Source organism: Carcharhinus amblyrhynchos, chromosome 3 (assembly GCF_965287045.1).
Source record: "Carcharhinus amblyrhynchos chromosome 3, sCarAmb.v2.hapA, whole genome shotgun sequence".
Classification (NCBI taxonomy): Eukaryota; Metazoa; Chordata; class Chondrichthyes; order Carcharhiniformes; family Carcharhinidae; genus Carcharhinus; species Carcharhinus amblyrhynchos.
In genome coordinates, this window is record NC_137326.1 from 121,951,324 (window position 1) to 121,970,190 (window position 18,867).

The 18,867-nt window shown below is 40.4% G+C and overlaps 1 protein-coding gene across 8 annotated transcripts in view; it reads left to right on the forward strand.

Annotated features, from left to right (window-relative positions):
• Positions 1-18,867, forward strand: part of trip12 (thyroid hormone receptor interactor 12) — a 170,946-nt gene that overhangs the window by 45,104 nt on the left and 106,975 nt on the right. For all 8 annotated transcript variants that reach the window (XM_080185919.1, XM_080185916.1, XM_080185918.1 and 5 more), the window contains 7 exons: positions 4,249-4,395; positions 4,885-4,998; positions 6,540-7,363; positions 8,630-8,735; positions 12,256-12,389; positions 14,388-14,471; positions 15,826-15,921. In XM_080185919.1, the coding sequence (XP_080042045.1) occupies positions 4,298-4,395; positions 4,885-4,998; positions 6,540-7,363; positions 8,630-8,735; positions 12,256-12,389; positions 14,388-14,471; positions 15,826-15,921 (1,456 nt within the window). In that variant the 5' untranslated portion in view covers positions 4,249-4,297. The remainder of the gene's footprint in view (positions 1-4,248; positions 4,396-4,884; positions 4,999-6,539; positions 7,364-8,629; positions 8,736-12,255; positions 12,390-14,387; positions 14,472-15,825; positions 15,922-18,867) is intronic.

Consider the following 18,867-nt stretch of genomic DNA (forward strand, 5'->3'; position numbering starts at 1 on the left):
CCATCCCATTCATCATCTTATACGTCTCAATGAGATTAGACAAGATAGATTCAGGAAAGATGTTCCTGATGGTAGGGAGTCCAGAACCAGGGGTCACGGTGTGAATGCTAGAGCAGGCTCTAAGGGCTGAATGGCCTATCCTGTCCTACTTTCTGTTTCTGTTGCACAATACCTGACCTGCTGTTGGATTGACTGCAGAACGTGGTGTTCTAAGAAACTATCTCAAAAACATTCCATGAATTTGTGAGTCCAAGTTGGTGCCAGAGCACGGCTACTTCTTGCAAGCTGTCCCCAGCATACCCTCTAATTCTATCTTTTACATTCATTCCATGCTCTTAAAACTCTGAGTCCAAAGATGTGCAGGTTCGGTTGATTGACCATGCTAAAATTGCCCCTTAGTGTACTAGGATGCTTGGGTTAGAGGGATTAGTGGGTAAAATATGTAGGGATATGGGGATAGGGCCTGGGTGAGATTATGGTCGGTGCAGACTCGATAGGACCTCTTTCTGCACTGTAGGGTTCTATGATTCTTTTAAACTTGAACAATGTTGTATTCTCAACACCTAGCTATGATTGTAACACTACATTCTGCACCCTCTCCTCCTCAGTGTACAGCATGCTTTATCAGTATAGCATGCGAGAAACAATACGGTACACTGTATGCTAATACACGTGACAAATCAGAAGTAACTACCTTTGCCCGTCTGAGTTTTCCAACATGTATGTAGATTAAAATCGCCATGATTATTGCAGTACCTTTTTGACAAGCTCCCATTATCTCTTTATACTCTGTGCTACTGTATAGTTACAATTGGGAGTTCTGTACAGCACACTCCATAAGTGACTTCTTGCCGTTAGATTTTCTTTTCGCTCTCAAAACTGCCCCTACATCCTAGTTTACCGAACTTAGGTAGTCCTCCTCTAAATATGTTACTGCTATCATTAGTTAACTAAGAGAACCACCCCTCCAGCTGTTAACCTCCTGTCCATCTTAAATATTACAGACCCTTCAACATTCAGGTCCCAATGTTATCCTGTAGCCATGTCTGTGCAATAACTATCAGACCATACTTACTAATTTCTATTTGCATTATCAGTTTGTTTTAAATGCTACATGCATTCCAATAAGGAGCCTTCTTGTGTCCTTATATATTTATTGTGCCTGGTTTTAACTGTTGCTTCATACTTTGATCTGTACTCTGTCCCTCCCTGTCACAGTCTGTTAGCTTGGCTCTCATCCAAGCCATATATTCATGGAGCTTTCCAGTATAGGGGATGTTCACCCACATTCTTATCCTGGCTCTAACCATCCATTTAGTCCATGCCCTGTGCTTCCTCATGAAACCCTGATCATAGTACATTATTACATTACCTGTATTTCAAACTTCTATGTGGGAATTGGATTATTGCTTCAAATATATTTCAGCCTTGATGTGTCTGATTCCCTTTGTAGCCATCTGGAATATTTCAAAAGTGTCCAGCTAGTAGTTGCTGTCCTCTCAGATGACTGATATTTTCGAAGAAAAAATATATTGAGATTTGCGCAGCTGCCTAATATTGCTGAGAATATTAAGATACTAAAATTGAAGCAGCAGGATAAAAGACTTCTCAATAATCTAATTTTCTTCCCTGATCAGATACAACTCAAATCAGTACAGGACGCACCCCTTGAAGGGGAACAGTCCACATATTCAGACTAGAGAATTGTTTTAGAATCGGGAAACTTGACTTCATTACTGTCTCTGTCGTACCTATGTTGGAGAACAGTGCTCTTTTATAGGTCATGGGGTAATTGTGTCTTTTCAGGTTGCATGACTCAACACCAAAAAAAAGTGGCTTAAAAATTTTCAAAAATGTTGCAACTTGTCTGTGTGACTTTAAACAAGAATGAGTTCAACAGTATGGTTAGTCTTTGGGAACAAATCTCTTATCTGATTTTGTTTGGTACATAGGAACGTAGAAATTAGAAGCAGGAGGGTAGGCATGCTTCTAATTGCCTACATACCATTTACTGCTGTACCTGCGCACGCACTTTCAGCGACTGATACGTAAGGACTCCAAGGTCTCATTGAGTATCCACCCCTCTCAATTTACACCCATTCAAGTAATAATCTGTCGTCCTATTATTGCTACCAAAGTGGTTAACCTCACATTTATCCATATCATATGGCATCTGCCATGCAGATGCCCACACACTCAGCCTGTGCAAATCATGCTGAAGCGTCCCTGTCTCCTCCTCACAGCTCACCCTCCTACCCAACTTTATATCATGTACAAATTTGGAGAAAATACATTCAGTTCCTTCCTCCAAATAAGAACATAAGAAATAGGAGCAGGAGTAGGCCATCTAGCCCTTCGAGCCTGCCCCGCCATTCAATAAGATCATGGCTGATCTGTCGCTGCTCAGTTCCACTTTCCCGCCCTCTCCCCATAACCCTTAATCCCCTCTCTTATCAAAAACCCATCAACCTGTGTCTTAAAAATATTTAGCGAGGCAGCCTCCACCACTTCAACGGGCAGAGAATTCCAGAGATTCACCACCCTTTTGAGTGAAGAAGTTCCTCCTCAACTCCGTTCTAAACCGCCCCCCTTTTATCTTGAGGCTGTGCCCCCTAGTCCTACTGAACAGTTGGGGTCCTAGCACAGATCCCTGTGGAATCCCACTGCCGATCAGAAAAAGATCCATTCATGCCAACGCTCTGCATCCTAGCTGCTAACCAGCTTTCTATCCATCTCAAGACACTACCTGCAATCCCATGTGCTTTAATTTTACATAATTGTCTGTTATGTAAGATCTTGTTGAAAACCTTCTGAAAGCCTAAATAAACTGCATCCACTAGTAGTATTTGGCCAATTCTACTGGTTACATCCTCAAAGAATTCAAATAAGATTCATCAAGCATGATTTCCCTTTTATAAATCCAGCTGATTTTTGTCTGACTATACTACTACTTTCCAAATGCTGAGTTATGAAATTCTTGATAGTAGACTCTAGCTACTTCCCCAGTTCATCCACACTTATCCTGTAAATGTAGGAAAGAAGAGCTGATGCTCATTCCTATACTTGAAGGTATATTTAATGAATCAAAGGTGTCGGATACCATGATTGTTTATCACAACAGCAATTAAAATCAATTTCACATACACTTTCTGATCCATGAGTTCTCCAGTGCAACTGATTGCATGCCACCTGTCTCTAAGAATGACTAACTCACATCTAACCTATTTGGTGTGTTGTCTGAAACTTGCGTGATCTGTTTGCACAAGGAGCTTTCGTATCTGGTGGTTGACCGTGATGACGTATGCTTGACATTAAGGGTAATTCTTGCCTACAGTAGTAAATCATTTGTCATTGTGTCTGAGCAGGAAAATATATTTGATGTATAACTACTTGAAGTTTTGGTACAGTCAGGTAGGCTTCTTGTCTGTAAACAAGCAAAGGCAAATGCTTTACTAAAGGAGTAGTGACAATGACTTTTGTACTCCAAACTGAATCCAAATTTTAAGGCTATTTTGATGTTGGTTTGAAGGATAAATATTGAGCAGGACGGTGGGAAAACCACTGTACTCTTAGAACCATTGGCAGTATGTACTATATCTGCCTGAACAGTACACTGGGGGCTTCAGTTAGTTTTTCTTAAAAAAAAACTGTTCCTCAGTTGAGCATACTTGCTCAAGTCTTGGAGTGAGGCTTGAATCTGGACCTTCTGATTTGAACAAGAATGCTACCAGGTGAAGCAAACTGATACTAGAAGCGCCTGCTGCAGTTATAAATTGTACGAATTTAGTTAAGAAACATGTTAAATAGTCTCCCTTTTGATATGGCCTTATTCTGCAACAATGTTTAAGGTACAAAGCTTCCTTCCTTCAACTGTGCGAACTGGAACAATTGAAGCTTCATTGTGAATTTGGACCTGATCTATTTAGTGTCCTGGGTTTATGAAAAGCTGAAGAGTAAATCCAGATGCTTGACTAAAATATGTGAAGTTTAAAGCAATGGAGATTAAATTAGGTTCCATCCTTACCAATGATAAACTAACATTCTGTTCAGTGCTGTGCATAACGAGAGAGGTGATGGCTGAAGATGAGCGGTTGGATTCCCATTAGCTGAAAACCTAACTATAAACTATTATACCAAACTTACTGTTAGTAAGTGATAACTCTCATGACTTTATTGCATTGCTATTGTACACAATAGTAAATATTTACCTACTTCAAGTTTTGTCCTGATTTCCCTTTTTTGTTTCAGTGAATGATAGTGTCTAGAAAGGGTATGTCCCTTAAGGAGAGAGGTGCCAATGTCCAACCGGCCTAATTACAATACAGGGGGGTCACTGCGACGTTCACAGAGGAACACTGCCGGGGCCCAGCCACAAGACGAAGCAACAGGAGGAAGGCAAGTAAAATAAGTATATTTTTACAAATGCTTTCCTTTCAGCAGAAGTCAGTTTGATTTTTTTATTTTTTTGCTTAGGTGCCTGGTGGGTTGGGAGTTACCTATCAGCAGAGTACAATGGAGTTCCTAGTTGGTTGACAGAACTGTCCTCATTCCGCACTAAAATGGACATCGGGCCATCAATGAAATATAAAGTGACAAAGTTGTGAAGTAAAATGTGTTCTTGAGTTTAGAAAAGAAATACGAGTCTTGTGTTCAACCTGAGGGTAAAAACACCTGGCATTAACTGGGAACAGGGTGAATTCCTAGCGCAAACTTTTAATTTAATTTGGATCTCGGTTGGTAAAGGAAGGAAAAATATATCCTTCTGGAAATCAGTCATGATCAGGGCAATGAGTTCTGCGACATACCCATGTCTTCATTGGTATTTCAATTCCTCAAGTATGCTGCATTTGTTTTTAGATTTCCTTTTGTTTTCCTCTGCAATAGGCCACAGTCAGAAGAGAGGAAACAGAAGCCGATTCCAAGTAGGCCAACTGCTAAAACAACAAAACTGCAGTCAGACACTACCTCTGGGCAGTCCAGAGGGCGTGTGTCACGAAGGTATTAGATATTTTGCTTAACAGAAAACTTCATGACTATGTTGGACAGAAAAGAGTTAAACCAGATACCTTTTAAGATACGTCAATCTTCCAAAAGCAAATTTAGTGAACAGGTGGTATTCTGAAATAAAAGTGAAATGAACTTCATGGTGTCTTACTAATTAGAATCTCTGTCTACAGCCATGTACTTGCCATGTTTCCTGGGTTCCGTTTTTGTCCAACTGTAGAATCATGACCATTTATTTTATGCAATCTGTAAATTCCTAATTTGCCAAGTTTTAAATTTATGTCCTTGGTTGCATTCTCCTGCTACTATATTTAGAGGTTGACTCCGATTCCATCTTTTAGTTTTGAAGGAGCACTTTCAAAGCAATAGAAAGGAATTGGACGTGCTGGTGAAGGGTAAATTGAGGAAGTGAAGTATCTGAAGGAAGAAGTCGGAATAAAATGCTTATAAATGAGTGTTATTTGCAAGTAGAAGTTTTGAGATTAAATTTGTACCCTTTTGCAAGTACTCTGTTTAACACAGCCTGCAACCATTGAAATATTGTTAGCTGTCATGCAATTTAACAATTGGGCTTAACAGAAAAACATGACTACATTCATTATCTATTGTAGCTTGCAATCTCTTAGCAAGAAGAGAAATCTCAGCTTCTGCAGGAATTTTTCAGTCTCCCCTCCATTGGGAATGATTTTTGTTATTGCCCTCCCAATAGGGAATTGCCTTGTTCTGTAACTGATTTCCAATTTGTGACTTCTTCGTAAGTTCAAAAGTTTTAAATTTAGCAGAATTTGCAATTTTTTTAACAAAGAGTATTGGAGTTTATTTTTTCAGATCAGAGAAGCAATCAATGCCAGACTTTGACATCTGTATTGTTCCTAAATTTGCCACTTGTATAGCAACACCTGGATAATCTTGATTGCAGAATTAAATTGAGATTTGAATTGCCTGTTGGGAATGTTCCACGTTGTAATTGAACCATTGGGTTCCCACATTTTGCTTCTCCAATCGTCTGTTAGTACAGGTGACATACAATGAGCATTCCAAAGAAAATCTACTCTAGGAACAGTCGGCCCCTACAGGGGAAACCCATTTTACAGTCCATGCAGATTTTTTCAGTGGCATTCCATTTATTTTAACTCTTTTAAGGAAGAAAGATTGCTTATTTAACAAGGGATGTAAGAAATTGAGTGCTTAAACAAAATTTCATACTTTCTCAGCATTTTACAATTAAACACGACTGAATTTTGGATGCACTTGTGACACACCATACAAGTGGTTTAATGATTCTTTCTTGTACAAAGTTCAAAGTGTACTTGTGCATTTATTACCCCTATGGAAGCAATAGTTTGAAAACTTTACAACCTTGCATTCATCAAGATCTTGGCATTTGGAAATTAAAATAGTTATTGCAAGCTCCATGCTTTAAAAATCCAGTCTTTGTCAAGTTTTTGCTCAGTGTCTTGCTGATGGTATTTAGAGTTGTGGGTAGAACCATTGCCACAGATAAACTTCGTGATCTTTTAATGTTGCCATTTCAGGAACTCCAGGAGCTGCAGCTCTTCATCCATTGCTTCTGTGACACAGCAAGAAGATAGAATTAGGTCAGAACGACCCAAAACTGGACAAACTAAAAGGGACGGCTCCAAAAGCAGTTTGAGAGGTGTGAAACGTGGTCCAAGCCCTGATTACAGCAGCTCAAACTCCACCTGCTCTGCAAAAAGGCCCAAAGCACTTCAAACCTCAGAGAATCCGACTGAAACACAAAAACACAAGGTGCAAACGAAGTCCCCAAAGAAAAGGAAGTCTGTGCAAGATCAGCAGATAAGAACTTCCCAAGCAGCATCCACGAGTAAGACCCAGAATAGAAAACAGACTGGGTCTGCTGGTGCCTCCCCCTTTCAAAAAAGGAAAAAGATTGAAATTACATCTTCTGTAAACAGTGATTCTGTGGCTGACTCGATCAGTGCTGAAGAGAGGTCTGCTAAACCAACCAAGCTGGCTTCAAAATCGGCGACCTCAGCCAAAGCTGGGTGTAGCACTGTCACTGATTCTTCCTCCTCTTCTGCCTCTACTTCGTCATCCTCCTCTGCTACTGTCTCTGCTGCTGTGCCTCAGGGAGCCCGACTGAAACAAGGAAAAGATCAGAATAAGGCTCGTCGTTCTCGCTCAGCCTCTAGCCCTAGCCCTCGCAGAAGCAGTCGGGAAAAAGAGCAGAGCAAAACTGGTGGTTCCTCTAAATTTGAGTGGGCTGCCCGCTTTAGCCCTAAAGTTAGCCTACCGAAAGCAAAACTGTCACTCCCGGGGTCTTCCAAATCGGAGACTTCAAAACCAGGCCCTTCAGGCCTACAAGCAAAATTAGCTAGTGAGTTGATGAAATTAATTGATTGTGTTTTGGGTTAGAGAGTGTCAAACATTATCTCTTGTATAGCAGTCCAGTTTTTGGCGTTATTGATCTCGTTTATGCAAACAATTTATGTGGATGAAATGCTGAACTAACCAAATCTTCAATGGTGAGAATCAGCTAAACTTGACCATTGTACAAGTTCTGATTCATATGTGTTGCAAGTACGAAGATAATCCTTACCAATGTATTGTTTTTATTTAAGAGCGCATTTTTCCAAAGCATACTTTAGGTAATTTTCTGTACTAGACCAGGCAAATAAATTGCAGTTGTATGACTTAATCTTAAGAAAACCATTTATTTAAGCACCAAGACATTTGACCCTATTCTCAAAGATACAGTTGCAGGGAATTATTGTTGATCCTCCAATTTTCCTAGGTAAAGGGTTTGAAGCTTGTCCCTTATTTTCAACTAGTCTCGAGTCTGTGACCTCTGTTCTACATTTTTGCATTGCTTTAGCCTTGGTAATTAATCTGGATTTTGTGAAGCTATTGTGCCCTATTGAAATTAAATACTGCGTCAAACTTGAGCCGTTGTCATGTGTTTAAATGAATTTAATAATAATTTGAAAATGGAAGCTTGTATGTTTCACTTGCTGAATTTCTGAACTAGACCTTAGTATCAGAATTCTCTATGATACTGCAGCATATTTCAAATACTAACTTGTATAGACAAAGGTAATATATCCCTTGTGACTGAAGTAAGTAAAACTCCTTAAAAGGATGCTTTTAAAGTTGTAGTGACCTTGCTGGTGAGTTCAACTTGAGACTGTTGAGTAGAGATGGTCCATTTCTAGAGTGAGAAAAAGGTGCTCTAAAATACCACGCTGACCAGTTACAGAACAGTGATGGCATGGGAGGTTGTAGCCATATGTTGAGTAGAGAATGAAGTGCTTTTTTTTGTGGGGTGGGGAGCAAAGGAAATTTGCAACATTTTACAGCCAATTCATACGCTCTTCCACATTCTTTTGAAGTGTTCAATTGGACTGTCTAACCAACATTTTGTTCATATGAAATGCAACAAATTTGAGTTTTTAAGGATACCATTGAATAAGTTGCAATGCAAATTGGTAGTAACAACTTTGCTGGACATCTACCTTTAGCACGCAGTGTGGTAAATATTATTTGTTGATGCACCATTGATTCTGAGGGTATTTAAATTATTGGAACTGCACCAGTATTTTTTCCCCTCTGATTTCACTGATATCTACTGTTGAACTTTTTAAAGGCTTGAGGAGGTCTACTAAGAAGCGCAGTGAATCACCACCAGCAGAGCTCCCCAGTTTGAGGCGGAGCACACGGCAAAAGACCACGGGCTCCTGTGCTAGCACCAGGTAAATGCTTTTAGAATTCAAAATATATAAAAGGAAAACTACAGCCCAAGCTTTTTTAATGGTCTGAAGTGATCATCTTGAGACAGCTTAATTGACCTGAAATGGCCATTTTAGTTTTTACTTTTGGACATGCTGCGATAGCACTAAACTGCATTAAATTTGTGTTTTGTGTGACTAGCCAGCAGAGGATTTGGCTGCAAAACATTTGCAGCCAAATTAGTATTTTTATTGTAACAATAATTGTTAAATGCAGGATTTCCAGTTACTCTTCCAAAAAAGAATCCAAACACTCACTGTGGTAAAGCTACATAAAACTTTCCATGTGCAAAAAAAGACTTAGGAATATCAATATAAATTTTGTCAAAAGTTTTGGCTTTGTGGCTTGTTTCTAGTCGTAGATTATCCAAGTCTAATTCAAAACTGGGTTCTTGAGTTTAAAAAGATAGGTTTGCCTTTGGCCTCTCTAATCTGAGGAATAAACATCACTTCCTTGAAATCTGCCTATTAATAATTCAGCAACTATTACCAAAGGAAACGGCTTCCTAATTACCCTTTTTGTTCTGGCAAAGTGCTTGTGTAGGAACCAGATTTTGTAGCAGCTTAAGTATTTAAGTCTTATTGGAGTTGGACTGCTCTGGAAGGTATAGACTGTTCTAATCTTCATCCATAAATTCATGCTGATGCATTTGCCCCTTTCAAATCTACTGTAGTGTCATTTTTAGCACAGATTAATTTCCAGTCATTTTTATCAAATAATTGTTCCTGCCATGATTTCACACCTATTCCATCATCTCACCCACACCTCCCATATGACTTCCCTATCATGGGAAGTGACTGATGGAGTCAGTTCTCCCTCCCTCCATGGTGACCATGATATCCATCAACAATTGTTGCAAAATCTCATCTGGTTCACTGATGTTGCCTACATGTGACTCCAGATCTAGTTGTGTGATTGTTTCTTAATTATCCTCTGCAATGGCATTGCAAACCACTTAATTCAAGGGCAGTTTAGGATGGGGAAACCTTGCCAGTGACACCCACAATCCATGGGAGAATTAAATCAGATTTATACAAGGTGCTTGTACAAGAACTGCAAAAAGTAAGTATGCAGGTACAGCAAGCAGTTAGGTAAATGGCACGTTTACCTTTGGGCTGGAGTACAAGAGCAAAGAAGTTTTGATACAATTACATGGATCTTTGGTGTGACTGCACCGAGAATATAGTACACTATTTGTTGCCTTATTCAAGAAACAATGTGCTCCCCACTTGATGTCTTGGATATGAGAGTTCTTCTGGGATAAACTGAGTAGATTGGACCTATGCTCTCAAGTTCAGGAGCACGTGAGGTGACCTTACTGAACATAAAACTCTGAAGGGGCTTTAGTGATTGTTTCCCTTCACTGGGGAATCGAATTGGGAGGCATAGTTCCAGGGTAAGGGGTCAGCTTTTTTGAAGTTAGAAGAGAAGGAAATTTTTAACTGAGGGTTGTGAATCTTTAGAATTCTCATCCAGAGTCCTGAAAATGCTCATTGAGTAGAGTTGGACTCTAAGAGAATTAACAAATAATGGGATTGGGTAGGTGGGAAAGTGGTAATTGAGTTAAAAGATCAACCATGATCTTACTGAGTGGAGGGGGCAGCTTAAGTGACTGTGTAGACATAGGTTTACCAGGATGTTGCCTGGTCTGGAGGGCATTAGATATGAGGAGAAGTTGGATAAACTCGGTTTGTTCTCTGGAACGGCGGAGGTTGTGGGGTAACCTGAAAGGCTTACAAGATTGGGTGACATGGACAGAGTTGCGAGTAAGATGCTCTTTCATTGGGTAGAAAAGTCAAGTATTAAGGGACGTAGGTTTAAGATGCGTGGGGAAAAGTTTAGAGGAGATGTGCGAGGCAAGCTTTTTTTTTAGTGGGTGGGGAATGTCTGGAGTGGGCTGTCCGGGGAGATGGTGGGAGCAGGTACAATAGCGACATTTAAGGGGCAACTCGATGAATGCATGAATAGGATGGGAGTTGAAGGATACAGACTCAGTAAGTGCACACGGTTTTTAGTTTAGGCAGGCAACATGATCGGCGCAGACTTGGGGAGCCGAAGGGCCTGTTCCTGGGCTATACTGTTCTTGTTTTTTTGCTGGGGGGAATTGGATTCTAACTTGTTTCCCAGTGTCCAGGTAAAAGCCCTTGTGTAAGCAGCAGAAACATACAAGTTTGCTGTTCTAATGAGATGTAGTTTCAGCTGATAAATTCCTGCAGTATTATTTTGCACGTTTAGGAGTTGCAAGCCACAACCCTGTTGATTGACTTCAGGGTGAATTAATCCACTGTTCAATGGCTCAGCCAAGTTGGGTAACTTGGGATATGTTGCCACAGGGAACAAGAAAATACTGTAATTGGACAAACCAAAACCTTGCATATGGGTTTTTTTATTCACTCATTAGACATGGGCACCACTGGCTGGCCAGCATTCACTTGTCTATCTGAGAGCAGTTGAGAAGTCAACCACTTTGGTCTGGCTCTGGAGTCAGATGTAGGCAAGACCTGGTAAGAACAGCAGATTTCCTTCCCTAGCGGGCATTAGTGAGCCAGATGGTTTTCTCCAACAATGGTTTTGCGGTTATCAGTAGATTCTTAATTCCAGATTTTTTTGTCATTGAATTCAAATTCCACTATCTACTTTGGCTGGATTTGAACCTTGATCCTCAGAACATTAGCAGAGCTTCTGGATTAATATTCTAGCAATAATATGAGACCATCACCTCCCCATTAACTTGAAATGTAAACCTAAAAAATGATGTGTTGGTTGCTGAGCTAACCAAAAATTGCAATTGTCAAGATTAAATTAGTGATGTCCATAAATGAAATTTAGGCTGCCAAATACGTGAGGTCAAACTCGATATCTATCCTGTCAAGCCCCTTCAGAAATTCATGTTTCAATGTGATCATCTTCCTCAAAACTCCAGTGAATGTGAACAGAAATTACTTACTCGGCCTCTAATGTAAGTGTAGCCTTAAATAAGGAGACCAAATCAACATCAAGTCAATCACTTGACGTGTCTTGCCAAACCCCTGTAGAATTGTAACAAAACTGCTTTATTCCTGTATTCCAATCCCCCTCACAACAGAGGCTAGCCTGGCTATGCCTTGGTAATTGCTTGCTATATATGCAGGCTAATCTTCTCTGAATATCATCATTTGGAATTGTCATGCTTTTTAAATATTTTGCTTTTCTGTTCCTACTGCTGAAGTGGATAACCTCACTTCCCCACATTATACTCCATCTGCCAGCTTGCCCATTCCTTTAACCTGTCCATAGCTCTTTGCAGCCTCTGTATCCTCAGAGCTTGCACTTGCATCTGCCATTGTATTAGCTACATATTACTCTGTAAATGGATATTTGCCACAGATTCTGGATATGGTTTTGCCAGTTTGAATTGCATCACTTGTCTCATCAGTTGTTTTGTGTTACTTAGAAGGTGAAAAGAATTTCATGTTTTACTTTTATCCCCATTCCTGAAAATAGTCGGCGAGGCTCTGGCCTGGGCAAAAGAGGAGCATCTGAGGCTCGCCGACAGGAGAAGATGGCAGATCCTGACAACAACCAGGATGGAGCAAATTCTTCTACGCGCACAGATGATGTACCTCAAGGAGCATCAGGTAAAAAAGCAATCCTTTTTTTAACCATATCTGCTTAGTCTAAAAATGAAATGATGTCCAATATTTTTGAGAATGCATTGGCTGGCAAAAGCACAACTAGATTAGGGCACATGATCCAGACCCACTCTTGTTCCACTGAAAACAAATCTGTAGGTTATGTGTATTGTGGAGCAATCAAGAAGATGGGCAACTGATTCATTGTCTTTTTTCAAAAATGTATCACAATTGTTAGCACTTGGTTTGCTAATATTTGGCACCAACATTCAGATATTGTGGCTGTTACATCCGTTTTCAGCAAAGCCTAGCTTTAGACAGGGTTGCAAAATGAGGTGTGATGATACTTCCCATCAAACTGGTTTTTACATGCCAGCTCCATAAGATATAACAATTTATTTTATTCTTGGGTTCTATCTTTGTTTTATTGTGTCATTTATTACCACCTCAAATGGTTTTGTCAAACACAGGTGACCCTCCATTTGCATAGTTCTGTAATCTTAATGCTTTTCTTTGGATTGGTGTGATTGGATCTCCTTGATTTTGCAAAGTTAGTAAGTGCAGCCTCTGCAGTTTTTTTGGACAAAAAACACTGCCCTGGAAGTCATGGCTCCTGCAATGAAGGAACAGCAAAATCCAACTGGATCAATTTAGTCTTGTATGATTCTGTGATGCTCTATGAATCATGTATTTATTTTAAATTGTTGGGGAAATTTTTTCCTTTTGTAATGGTCAGATTGATGCCAGTACTTTGTGGCAAGCATGATATGAAAATGCCCTACTTGGGATCAGCAGAATAGTTGTTAAAAGTAGTATGGGTGGTGATTAAAGCTATTCCAGCTGTGATGTTCAGTCCTAGTAAATGGGATTTTATTCATGTTTGGAGAAGTAAATTGAAAATGAAGATGGGAGGGGGAGGAGCTTGCTGTGACTCAACCTTAAACCTTCTCGTAAACACAGCATTAAGTTCAGTTGATACCATAGAGTGCTTGCACTAATACACACACGCACAATGTTTGCTGATCATCAAATAACTGTGCTACAGAGAGAAAATTAGGCACTGGTCAAAAACTGGAGTAAGAAAGGGAGAAATCATCCATCCAGAAGAGGATGCCCACACTGCCATTGTAACAGGGACCAACCACTGCCCTGATCTTGAGAAGAATGTATCAGAACAGATGCTCCAAATCGGCAGAATAGTTACATTCTAGAAATTACGTACACCCTTAAGTGAGCCAAATCAAATGGAGGAAAAGATTTCAGACCAATAGCTAGTTGTGGTCATTTCATGAAATTAAAGCACTCTAGTATTGAGGCAGAAGACCAAATTTAATTAGACCACTAAAAGACCTCTGCTAAAATTATCCATTTCCAGCAATTCATTAAACAACAAAAACACAAGTATCTATTTGGTATCAATGGCAAAATAGATAAAATGCCCTTGCTAAACAATGGAATGAAAAGGTTTGAACAGGTCTGGTGAAAATGACAGGATACGAGAAGATGAAGCTTCTACGTGGCTGACGGAACAAAATTAAATGATAAATTTTAAATTGCAAGACCATGCTGTATGTAAAGATCTTTGCAGGAGTTCGTTTGTACATCTATAAATCAGGTATATAGCACAGTAAGAGGCCATTTGGCCCATCGCATCTGCACCAGTTAAAAACAAACTGCCTAACTACAGTAATTCCACTTTCCAACACTTGACCTATAGCCTTCTATGCCTTGGCATCGCAAATGCATATACTATTAAAAATGTTATGACAGTCTCTGTCTCCTTAACCATTTGAGGCAGTGAGTTACAGACTCTCACCATCCTTTGGGTGAAAATGTTCTCCCTCATGTCCCCTCTAAACGGGGTGGGGTGGGCAGCGGCGCTTGGTGTATAAATTAATCCCTGTGTTCAGAAGGGTTTTTGGAGTCTTCAGGCGTTGACTTTTTATATGCTGCAATCTATGGTAACTTTGGCTAACTTTTTAATGGAAATCATCTTCACTTCAGCTTCTAGTTCTGTTGCTGGAGCTGTTGGAATGCCAACATCTGGAGAGAGTGAGTCAGATGATTCTGAAATGGGCCGACTGCAGGGTGAGTAGTCACTAGATTTAGTTGTACAGTGGCATTTGCCTTATAAGCCAGTTATATTGATCACAATTTACCCAAATGAGTTGCCTGATTTCACTTTAAGAAAAAGTACTTCGAACATGAAGTCAGATAGTGTTACATATATACCAAAACCACCTTTCCTGTTCTCAGGTTGTTGCAAAGTGCTTCGCAAAGTGCTTCACAAGTTAATACAAGGACTTGCAATTGGTCGGTAATAGGGTCTGGCAGAAAACTAGCATTATGTAATAGAAGCCAACATATTTGGATTAAAATAACTTTCTATTCAAGGCCAACAGTCTACACTGATGTAAAAAAAAAACTAACTGTACAGGGCACTGGTGAGGCCGCAGCTGGAGTACTGTGTGCAGTTTTGGTCACCGCACTTGCGCAAGGATATTTTGGCCTTGGAGGGAGTGCAGAGGAGGTTCACTAGGCTGACATCGGAGATGAGGGGGTTGGACTATGAAGAGAGACTAAGTAGACTGGGTCTGTACTTGCTGGAGTTTAGAAGGATGAGGGGGGATCTTATAGAGACGTATAAGATAATGAAGGGGATGGATAGGGTAGAGGTAGAGAGGACAGTTCAAAGGACAGCAGGACTAGAGGGCATAGCCTCAAGATAAGGGGGGGGGGTCAGTTTAGAACAGGGTTGAGGAGGAACTTCTTCACTCAAAGGGTGGTGAATCTCTGGAATTCTCTGCCCGTTGAAGTGGTGGAGGCTACCTCGCTGGATGTACTTAAGTCACGGGTAGATGGGTTTTTGGTAGGCAAGGGAATTAAGGGTTATGGGGAGAAAGCAGGAAAGTGGAGCTGAGCCACTTCAGATCAGCCATGATCTTGTTGAGTGGCGGGGTGGGCTCGAGGGGCTAGATGGCCTACTCCTGCTCCTACTTATGTAATTTGCTGAACTTGATCCAAACAGTTGTGAAAGCAAGTACCTTTTGATTTAAAGTACATTTTCGACTTGCGTGAAACTGCTGTTGCAGATCCAATTCTCTTGCTTTTGTTGATTTTTGGAAGAAATGAAGAGCATAATAGATCTGCAATGCAAATTTTACACACAGATAAAAGTTTTAAAAAAAAGCTATTCCCTTTCCTTGCCCTCATTCCGCATGATGGCAGTAAGGTTGCAAACAGTCTGATTCAGCCTCATTTGTATTCTTCAGTTTTTGGCCTAGTCATGGAAAAGTGAATTGAACTGTGCACGTTTGAAAATTTAAAGTCTCACTAAATGCAGAAATTGGTTCGGTGCTGCCTTCTAATGCTCCCATTGAACCAAATTCTATTCTACTTCCATGTGCTTCACTGGTATCTAATCATGCTTATCTTGTTGCAGCTTTATTAGAGGCACGTGGCCTTCCACCCCATCTTTTTGGCCCCCTTGGTCCACGAATGTCCCAGCTTTTTCATAGAACAATTGGAAGTGGAGCAAGTGAGTAATTATTGAAGTATTATAGTATTACAGCACAGAAGGAAGTTATTTGGCTTGTCGTGTTCATGCCAGCTCTCTACAGGAGCATTTTGGCTAGTCCCACTCCTTTGCTATTTTCTGGCAGCACTGCAAGTTTTTTCTCTTTGGGTGCTTATCACATTTCCTTCTCATTGAGTCTACCTCCACGGCATGCACAAACACAACCTGTGCATTCCAGGTCGTAACCAGTTACTTAACAAAGAAGGGTTTTCCTTGTGTCATTAATTCCTTTGATATTCTCCTTTTACTTTGGTGTCTCCTGATTCGTGGCCCATCTGCCAATGAAAGCAGTTTGTCTTTATCTCTACTTTGTTTAGACCCTTCATGATTTTGAACATCTCTATTAAATCTCCCCTAAATCTTCTCTAATGAGATTAACCCTTGCTTCTCCAGTTTATCAGTATAGTTGAACACCCATCCCTGGTATTATTCCCATGATCTTTTCTGCAGCCTCACCAATGCCTTCACATCCTTTCTGAAATATATGCTGAGAATTGGATAGATATTCTAGTTGAAGCCACAAGTATTTTATAAAAGTTTACCTTAAGTTGTGTTTTGTTCTATTGGTGGCGGTGTGATATTGTCACTGGACGACTCCTCTTTGATCACTTGCTAATGAGTATGATAGGTTTTTGTGCCACTGGTCATGTGTTCTGTGTCCTTTCATGGCCTGATGAACCTGTTCCTGGAGCTGCATCTCTGACAATAAACTTAGCTGGTCCTTCCAGAGGGTCGAATTGGTCCTTGGACTTGATCACTGGCATTCTTTTCTCAGGCTGCTTTTCCAGACCTTGTGCTGGTGAAGGGCTCCCAGGCATTGACACCTATGTTGTATTTCTTGAGGTAAACCTTCAGGTTGTCTTTAAAACACTTTCTTTATCCTCCTGTTGTTTGAGTACCTTGAGCTGGATGAAGAAGACCTGCGTCGGCAGTCAGGACTCTGGCATCATAAGCACGTGGCTGGCTCAGCAGAGTTGGTTTCAGATCATTAATGCCTCGATGCTGGTGCTCTTGTCTCCTAGGACGCTGATGTTAGTCCACCTGTACTCCTAGATGATGGAGAGAATTCATTTCATAGTGCTAATGGTACCTCTCGGGGAGCTTGAGGTGACTTCTGTATGTAATTCAGCTTTCTGAGCTGTATAGAGGAGTCTGGAGTTGTCACTGGACTTGCAATTCAGAGACCCAATGTAATGTTATGGGGGCCAAAGTTTGAATCCCATCTTAATAGATATTTCATTTCAATACAACCTGGAGTTCAAGATCTGATGACCATGAAACCCTTGTCGTCAAAACCCATCTGATTCACTGATCCCCTTTAGGAAAGCAAATCTGCTGTCCTTGCCTGGTCTGGCCTACATATCTTCAGACCAACAGCAATGTGGTTGACTCTTGACTGTCCTTTGAAGTAGCCTGGCAAGCCATTCCGTTCAGGGTGTGAGGGAATAGAGGGATGTGGCCAAATGCAAGCAATTGGGATTAGCTTACGGGTTTTAAAAAAGGCAGCATGTACAAGTTGGGCCGAAGGGCCTGTTTCCATGCTGTAAACCTCTGACTCTATAACTAGGGGTGGGCAATAAATACTGGCCTTGTCAGCGATGCCCGTGTCCCACGAACTAATAAAAGTAAGTAAATGAAGCCTTTTGATCTATTTTCTTAATCTGCCCTGCTGTCTTAGATCATTTGTGCACAATACGCTCCCCCCCAGCCCCAAGTCTTTACTCCTACACCCACTTTAGAATTGCATTATTTAGTTTATATTGTCTTCTCTTATTTTTTCTATGAAACTATATTATTTCATACTTTGTTAAATTTCATTGCTATTTCACCAGCCTGTCTCAAAGCTTGTAATATTCTAAGCTTTGAAATTGAAGTTGTGCCATTTTCACCTAAATATAAGGTCATTAATATAAATCAAGAATGTAGTATACCCTTTCTCAAATCCAACAAAAACGCCATTGCCGCTATCTGTTTAATGTCACTTTTTTACTCTGTTCTTCAACTTTACTGGCAAGCCTTTGATGTGGTAGTCAATACTATACAGACCAGTAATGTGTTAGGGAAATCCGAAAACCCAGGTATTTACTAAAAGCATGAAGCCACAAGCTTCACTGTTTAAATCAAAATAATTTTGCTAAACAAAAATCAAAATATTAAAATTAAATTGTCATATCCATTAAAGGTTCAAAGTACAATGAACCCAGTTACCTATTCTCTAATAATAAAAGCAGAAAATATTGGCAAAACTCAGCAGGTCTGCAGCATCTATGGAGAGAGGAACAGAGTTAATGTTTTGATTCAAAATATTGGTTTAAAAAGATGGTCAAGGTGGAAGAGAGAGTTCATGGTTTGAAGTTGTTGAACACAATGTTAAGTCGAGAAGGCTCTAAAGTGCCCAACTGGAAGATGAGGTACTGTTCCATTTCGCATTGTGCTTCACTGGAACATTGCAGAGGCCAAGGATGGAAATAGACACGAGAGCAAAATGGTGAGTTCATGTGACAAACGATGGGAAGGTTGAAGACTGAATGAAGGTGTGTTCCCCAAGGCAGTCCCCAGTCTGCATTTAGTCTCCCTAATGTTTTGGAGACTGTTGGGAGCAGCAAATGAAGTCAGCCAAATTGAAGGAGATGCAAGTAAAATGCTGCTTCACAAAGGATTGTTTAGGTTTTGGACAGAGGAGAAAAGTGCATATGTTACACCTTAAGTGATTTCATGGGAAGGGATGAGGAGTGGGGGTGTTGAAGGAGTGGATCTAAGAGTGCTGGAGGGAGCTGTCCTCACAATGTTGACAGGAGGTGAGGGCAAAATGTGTTTGAAGGTGGCATCATAATGGGTTGAACGCACTTGAGGATACCGTCAACCACAGACAGAATCCTTGGATCCCAGAAAAGGCAGACGCATCAG